This window comes from Lepus europaeus, chromosome 15 (assembly GCF_033115175.1).
Source record: "Lepus europaeus isolate LE1 chromosome 15, mLepTim1.pri, whole genome shotgun sequence".
Lineage (NCBI taxonomy): Eukaryota > Metazoa > Chordata > Mammalia > Lagomorpha > Leporidae > Lepus > Lepus europaeus.
Genome location: NC_084841.1, coordinates 79,712,808 through 79,721,394, shown reverse-complemented (window position 1 = coordinate 79,721,394; position 8,587 = coordinate 79,712,808). Strand labels below are relative to the sequence as shown.

Genomic DNA, 8,587 nt, shown 5'->3' with positions numbered 1-8,587 from the left:
GAGAGAGATGGGAAAGGCTGCCCTGCGGGAACCCTCGCTGCACCGGGAGTGTGCAGTCTCATGCCGTGGAGCCCTGGCCGGCTCGGTTCCGCGGGGGACCGCGGCCGTCGGGGCCGGGGCCGGGGGCGGCGGGCGGTAAGACCGCGCAGACGCCGCTCGCCCCTGCGCCGCGCGGCCGCGGCAGGGCAATTAGAGGCGCGCGGGCCGCGCCGGGCAGGGCGCTGTCAGCCTCAATCTGCGCGCTGACGGGCAGCGCCCAGCCCGCGCGCAGCCCGCAGGAAGCGCGACCGGTGAGCCCATATTGCTTTGACAGTTGCACTCATCTAGAAATAATGCAAAACGCTATTTAGATGTATATATCACGACCCTGTGCTCTCGGAGGAAAACAATCTAATGAGGGCCGGAGCCGGCGCGGGCGGGCGGGCGGCGCGTGGGCGCGCGCTCCGGGACCCGGGCCGCCCCGCCCGGCGCGCTCGCCCCGCGCTCACAGCTCCTCGTGCTTGATCCGGTGCGAGCGCCGCGTCACCGCCGGTTTCAGGGAACTGGTCTTTGCCTCCGAGGCTTCGGTAAAGAATTTGAATATAGACGGGAAGCTCTTCCAGGAAGTGAGCTCGTGACGGTCGGTGCCTGCGAACGAAACAGACAGACAAAAAAAAAAACAAAAAAAAAAAAACAAAAAAAAACAAAAACAGAATCGGTGACGATGGGGCCTCGCTCGGGCCCAGCCACGTCCAGGCCCCGCCGCGGCGCGGGACCGCGACCCGCCCGCCGAGCCCCCGCCCCGCAGCCCCGGCTCACGGCCGCCTCCCCGGAGCGCACCTGTACCTGGGGGCTCCCCGCGCCGCCGGGGCCCCGGGGGAACCCGGCCCTGCCCCGCGGGTCGCCCGGGGCCTCAGCCCCGCCGGGCCAATGGAGGCGCTCGCTGCGCAGGGCCACTCCCTCCGCCGCCAGGAAACCTCCCACTTCCCCGGCGCGGCGCGCGCGGGGATTGGCTTCCCCTGCGCCAGGGATCCGCTCCCGCACCCACCCGGGGGCACCCAAGTGGCTCGGCTTCCCGAGGAAGCAGCCCGGCGTTTCCCCCGCCTCGCCCGGGATCAAACCGCGCGGGATGCCTGCTGCTGGCCGGGTTCCGAAGGGGCTGTGCCTCCCAGCGGGCGACAGTGCCGCTCGGGGTGCAGGGGGCAGGCTTACAAACAGCACGTCGGCCTCCTGGTTTGGAAGGGGGGACTCAGAAAACACAGATTCGCTGTCGGTTTATGGCGTCATTTTATTGTACCACGTCTTCTTTCTGTGGCTTCGATTTAATAGTCACCCACCGTGTTTTTCAAACAAACAAAAATTACCTTCGGTTTAGCACAGGCAGCAAATGCTGATGTAGCCATAAAAGAATAGATGAGGAAAGAGAGTAATCTGCTTTTGATCACGTGTGATAGTTTATATCATTTTACCAATAGCTTCATCACTGAACGATTTTTAAAGTTAAAAAAATAAAAGAGTAATTATTAAGACTCGTCTGTAGAAATAATGAGTGGAAACAGCTGAACTCTCTTCCTAGCTCACTCCATTATGCAGGGACACTGCTTGGGAGCCTACGGATTCAGGGCCTCTGTCTGATACTTTAACATTGTTAATGATAATTCTTTAGTCTGTGATAGTAGGTCATTGCTATGGTTACTCTACAATGGTGCAACACTTTGCTTTCCCCTTCAGCTATTCGCTGAGACCTGGTAACCACATTTGTTGCCTAGCAACAGTTTTGTGACAGTATCACAATCTGGGAGTTACAACAATAAGGATGCTATGGCTGCGGTCGGCCGGAGAGCAGAAAGCTACAGTCTGTGCATGTGACTTAGCCGTGGGAGCTGGCCCTGCTGGAGGACCCTGCTCTCTGGAGGTGCACTCACAAGGATGCGCTCCGGCCTCCAGCTCTCCGTACAGGGGCCTTGTGGACCCGCATTTGCAAGGAAGACCCCGTGTTGAAATATCCTCCAACACTACTGTATCTCAGACTAAAAACTGAGGTCGTTTCTCTTTGCTTATTCATTGCAGGCAAAATTCAATGCAATTCAACGGAAGGGGGCAGGGATGGGTGCAGGCTTATCCTGGTTAATCCTAAAGTGCCTAACAGGTTCCTGACAATTCTTTATAGAATTCCTGGTAGAATACTGTATGCGTGTATACATACATACATACACATATGCCTACCTGCATCACAGGAGCATAAAGCTTTAAGCTATTTTTATTATAATTTTTACTGATTTATTCAAATGATGATCTTACATGATGCTTTTGAATTGGAAACATTTATTCTCCAAACCTAAGGGAGCAGTTCTAGACGTGTTCAGACATGCCTACTTTAAATGAAATTTGGTTTCTATCCCTAAAAGGGGACTAAGTTTCTGGTTAGATAAGTGTATGAAATGTCTACTTCCACAGTGCTGGTAACCCTAGTTTCTGTTCAGTAACAAGTACTAAATGGAACTTGAAATGGTGAAATAGTTTAAAATCAATATCTCTTCATTTTGAAAGACCATTCTCAATGCATACTACGTAGCAATACCCACCCCAAACACACTAAGAACCCCCCCCCCCCAAGAAAAAGGTGATAATTGTTTCTTTTCCTTTCCATTTTCCAAGCTTCCGACCACATTTGGCATTTCCTCTGTGGTATCACACTTACACCTCCTAGTGTTACTAAAGCTATGGTCAATTCCTACGCTTTCTCAGGGAACTCCTCTCCCAATTCCTCCTAGCCACTGAAAACCAATTCAGTCTGAATCCGGAGGGCCCAAAGGAGTCGACAGTCTGAAGCAATTTCTACTCCTTTATTTCTTCTTTCTTGGTGCCAGCCTTTCCGAAGGATGAAATTTCCCTGGTGATAAAATCACTAAAGAAGCTTTTTAGTTTTAGCTGATGATGACTCTGCTTGATTAATCCTGGGCTGAAAAGACCAGAGTCCCTGAGATACTGAGTACCTGCACCTGCTCTCAACATTTATCCTTGCAATTTCAGAGTATAAATAATGTGTGCTTCTGTCAGAGGAAAGGAAATGACTAGTAGTACAAGTAACGAGGCAAGGTAGGTTAGCCACTGAATTACAGAGAACAGGGGAGAATTTTCCCTAAACTAAGGAACGGTGACAGGATTATTTTACATAAAGTCTCTTTATATTTTAGGAAGTATGTCTTTAATAATTTAATAAGTAGCATTTGGAAGTTGGGTCATTGTGTGTCCTTCTGGGGCTGCATATACACATTTCAGGAAAATGTTTGGCAATCACTTGCACAAGTTCAGGACCAAAGTTGAGTGAAAATATTTACAAGTTAACATGAAAATACACACATGACAATGTTCAGTAGATGCAAACATTTAAGAGCAGCTTTCCAGTATTTAAAAGAATATATCACTTTAGGTGAAGTTAAGAGTGGTGCTTTTTATTCCATCACTAGGCCATTAAATTATCTATAAAAGGGTATAAAAGGTGAAAGTTTGAGTAAGTTGAAAAAGCAGGCATTTCTTAAACAATTACAATGATGTGGAGGAACAGGGAAACTAGCTCACTTAGCACTAACTGTGTCATCGGAAAGAGATAAACATGGTTCTGCAGTCAGGCCCTGGTCTTTCCTCTACCAAACTTTACCTTTATCAAAAGCCCTCCCTTAGCTCTACGACCTCTCTACTTTTCAAACTTCCACTTTTCCTAGTCTAGATTCACACAAGGCAGGGAGCAAACGAGTTCCCCACATTCTCAGTGAATGATTTCTATAGCCTTTTGGACTGGCAGGCTTGTTCTAACTGGATAATTCACCTTTGGGGTGAATTCACTTTCCTAATCTATAAAATCAATTTAATATAAAAGTAAAGTTTAAAGGATCAAATGCTTCATTACAAAAAAAGTGCCTCTGCTCAGTCTCACTCAGTGGTTCTTAAGGAGTAGATCAGTTGTCTCTAGAGAGATTCTGGAAATTCGGAGGGGTATTTTTGGTGGTCAAAATGGCCAGAAGGTACTATTGCATTTTGTGGAGAGTGGTCGGGGGTGGGGAACAACCTGTAATTTGTAGGGGACTATAGGATGATGAATTGTTCTGCCTCTCACATGGCTTTCAAATGTCCCACAGCTATTCATGCAGTTGAAAAATCTGTTTATAATTATATGGCTTTAGAATTTAAATGTCTTGCAAATAATCTCAGTTTCAATATACACTGAATTTTCCAGGCATGTAACACCATGTAAATTGAGGATTGTGTACTTTGCTTTTCAGAATGGCTTACTCTATGACAAAATCTCATCACTGACAGCACCACTGTGCATGCTACTCCAGCTGTCAATAAGCACTCCTGTGTGGCTTGTGTTTGTCACTGTCAAGTTCATGTGGACCACACATCTTACTACTGTACTACGGCTTTTCAGGAATGTTTGCCCGAGCACTTTAAATACTGAGATGTGTACTAGTTTTTATTATGAATTACTTTTCTTCCTTCTACATAGTAACTAGAGCACCTCAGTGACTTTCACTTGTGAGTAGGTGGATTACATTATCTCTAGAATTTATTTCAGGATAGTAAAGCACTGTGTAACATGTGTTGTCGTTGGAGGTATTTAGATAATCAAGTGTCAGCTTAAGTAAAATGAATAATTTTCTATTACAGTAGAGACTAATTCTCCCAACTGTATGCTATCTCTTACGCTTGCACAGAGCATAAGACATTTCTCCTTGGGGCCGGTGCAGTGGCGCAGCAGGTTAACGCCCTGGCCTGAAGCGCCGGCATCCCACATGGGCTGTTCCACTTCCCATCCAGCTCTCTGCTATGGCCTGGAAAAGCAGCGGAAGATGGCCCAAGTCCTTGGGCCCCTGCACCCAAGTGGGAGACCCAGAAAAAGCTCCTGGTTCCTGGCTTCAGATTGATGCAGCTCCAGCCGTTGAGGCCAATTGGGGAGTGAACCATAGGATGGAAGACATCTCTCTCTTTCTGCCTCTCTTCTCTCTGTGTAATTCTGACTTTTAAATAAATAAATAAAAATTTTAAAAAAGATATTTTTCCTTTATTTCTTACCTGTTTCTTCCACAATTACTGTTTGTTTTTCACTGTGAAATGACCAAAAGGCAAGAGGATCTTCTAATTAAAATAAATACTACATTGAATATTTATCCTTGACCTTGATCATTTGTTTTAAAAAATCAACTGCTGCCAATTTCTTTCTTTCTTTTTTTTTTTTTTTTGACAGGCAGAGTGGATAGTGAGAGAGAGAGAGAGACAGAGAGAAAGGGCTTCCTTTTTGCCACTGGTTCACCCTCCAATGGCCGCTGCGGCCGGCGCATCGTGCTGATCCGAAGCCAGGAGCCAGGTGCTTCTCCTGGTCTCCCATGCAGGTGCAGGGCCCAAGCACTTGGGCCATCCTCCACTGCCTTCCCGGGCCATAGCAGAGAGCTGGCCTGGAAGAGGGGCAACCGGGATAGAATCCGGCGCCCCGACCGGGACTAGAACCCGGTGTGCTGGTGCCGCAAGGCGGAGGATTAGCCTGTTAAGCCACGGCGCTGGCCAACTGTTGCCAATTTCAAAGCAGATTAAAGATAGCATAAATGGCCAAAACGATTACAATATTTAAGTATGAAGGATGTGACTATAAATCATATGAGAAGGATCAAATCGCTAGGAGATGCTATTAGTTTTCCCAAGAGACTACATATTTAAGAAAAATGTCTTGTAATGGAACTGACAAACCAGGTTACATTCACATACTAGCATTTCAAAATTAAACAAAAAATGATTGAAAATAGCAGTAAGAGTGGAATGCTCAAAGAATAGCAGAGAGCCATCACTGTGGCATAGTGGGTAAAGCCGCCATCTGCAGTGCTGGCATCACATATGGGTGCCGGTTCGAGTCCTGGCTGCTCTACTTCTGATCTAGCTCTCTGCTATGGCCTGGGAAAGTGGTAGAGGATGGTCCAAGTCCTTGGGCCTCTGCACCAACATGGGAGACCTAGAAGAAGCTCCTGGGTCCTGGTTTTGGATTGGTGCAGCTCCAGCTGTTGTGGCCATTTGGGGAGTGAACCAGTGGATAGAAGACCCCCCCCCCCCAACTCTGCCTCTGCCTCTCTTTAACTCTGCCTTTCAAATAAATAAATAAATCTTTAAAACAAAGAATAGCAGAAGAGAGAAGAAAAAAACACTACAACTTCTGTCATGTCTATTCCCCTTATTTCTTCCTGTAATGACTCTGACCCAAGTGTTTCTTGTAAGTCATCCTTATCCACACTCCTCTCACTTGATCTTAGTGCTTTAATTATTTAAAAAAAAAGCCAAAATATCTACTGAGTTAGTAGCCAAAATCCTGATTTTTACTTTGGCTACGTATGTATGTATGCTATTCTGAAACTGCACTTCATTTTTTGCAATAGTTGTCTTTTTTTTTTTTTTTAAGATTTATTGATTTTATTTGAAAGGCAGAGCTACAGAGAGTGGGAAGAGAGAGGGACACACACACACACAGAGAATCTTTCATCCACTGTTTCATTACCCAAATGGTGTAATGACCAGGGCTGGGAAAGGCCAAAGCCAGGAGCTTCATCCAGGTCTCTGACAATGGGTGGCAGGGGCTCAAGCACTCAGACCATCTTCTGCTGCTTTCTCAGGCACATTAGCAAGGAGCTGGATCAGAAGTGGAACAGCTGGGACTCAAACCAGCACCTACATGGGATGCTGGCATCACAGGTGGCAGGTTAACCTGGTATGTCACAACACCAGCCCTGCAGTAGTTGTCTTAAAAAGTTATATGTAGAGGCTGGTGCTATGGCGTAGTAGTTAAGCCTCTACCTGCTGCGTTGGCATCTCATATGGGCACTGGTTCAAGTCCTAGCTGCTCCTCTTCTGATAAAGCTATCTGCTTATGGTCTGAGAAAGCAGTAGAAGATGACCCAGGTTCTTGGGCCCCTGCACCTGTGTGGGAGACCCAAAAGAAGCTCCTGGCTTTGGATTGGCCCAGCTCTGGCTGTTGTGGCCATTTGGGAAGTGAAGCAGCAGATGGAAGACCTCTCTCTGTCCCTCCCTCTCTCTCTCTGTAACTCTGACTTCCAAATAAATAAATCTTTAAAATAGTTATATGCAAATACAGTTTCTGGAAATAGAAAATTTTAAAATGAAGAAGTAGGCTATTGGGGGTTGGCATTGTGACACAGTGGGTTAAGCCACCACCTGCGACACTGGCATCCCATATGGGCACAGCTTCAAGTCCCTGTTACTCCACTTCCAATCTAGCTCCCTGCTAATGTACTTGGGAAAGCTGCAGAAGATGGCCCACGTGCTTGGGCCACTGCCACTCATGTGGGAGACTGGATGGTGTTCCAGGCTCCTGGCTTTTGCCTGGCTCAGCACTGGCTGTTGACCATTTGGGGAATGAAGAAGCAAATGGAATTCTCTCTCTCTCTCTCTCTCTCTCTCTCTCTCTCTCTCCTCTGTAACTCTGCATTTCAAACAAACAAGCAAGTAAGTAAATAAACAGGCCTTGATCTGCTGCTTTCCCGGGGGCATTAGCAGGGAGATGGATTGGAAGTAGAACAGCCAGGAGTGGAAACGACACCCATATGGCAGCAGCGTCATAGGCAGCAGCTTAACCAGCTATGTTACAATGCTGGTTCCGGGGAAAACATTCTGACAATGACATTACACACATACATACACACGCATGCAGGCACGTATGTATGCATGTACAAATAAGATTTGCTAGAGATGAGGCTTACCAGTAAATACTGAACAGTAAGCAGACTGATATACATTCTGATGGTCAAGTAATTTCATCAAAAAGATAATTTAGGAGAATTTCTTGGTCATCAATTCACTATTCTAATAATTGCTGCATATCATCTTACATGGTCCTAAACCAAAAGTTCATGGAATAATTTCAACACTGGATGCGATTTACAACCTAGGATCTGGTTTACAATCAGGATTATCACTGTTCACAAAGTCAAGTGCAGATATGAGATCATTTTTACAGATGTTTATTTGAGGGAGAAAAACTCAGCATGTGCCCCTACCCTCTCACAGTACACTCCTCCCCTGGAAAATGTGTGCATTTTTAAGGCAGAAGGTAATGATTAAACTTTGTATGCTCCTATGGTAAAGGGAGAGAAACTGGAGAGATATGAAACACATTAATATTAACAGGAAAACATGTCTGTGATACTTTCAAAATGACAATGCTTGATTTTAAAAATTGATCTTTAACAAGAAAAAGAAGTATGGGCAATTAGGAAGTAATGAAGACCCTGTCAATAGAGCTATGTTGATAATAACAGGTAAGGGAATTCTTGAGAAAATCTAATATATAAAAATCAGGAGGTCTGTAATATGCATTACTGAGTCCCAGTGGGATTAACTAATGAATTTATGAGCTCACCAGCAGTTATTTTTAGAACGTTATAAAGAATCAGAAATATCAGAGCGCTGAAAAATAATGCGCCTTCTAAAAAGAAATAAAATATAGCCACTAAAATTCATTTAAAAATGAATTCTAGAGCAACTAAGGAGAACATCATAGAAAAATAAAACATAAACTTAGCAATACTTGAACACAGGGCTCCTAATG

General features: G+C 45.7%; 1 protein-coding gene across 2 annotated transcripts in view; it reads right to left on the bottom strand.

Moving 5' to 3' along the window:
- Positions 1-447: 447 nt before the first annotated feature.
- ARB2A (ARB2 cotranscriptional regulator A) overlaps positions 448-8,587 on the bottom strand; it is a 483,367-nt gene continuing 475,227 nt past the window's right edge. For both annotated transcript variants that reach the window (XM_062211883.1, XM_062211884.1), the window contains one exon: positions 448-627. In XM_062211883.1, the coding sequence (XP_062067867.1) occupies positions 485-627 (143 nt within the window). In that variant the 3' untranslated portion in view covers positions 448-484. The remainder of the gene's footprint in view (positions 628-8,587) is intronic.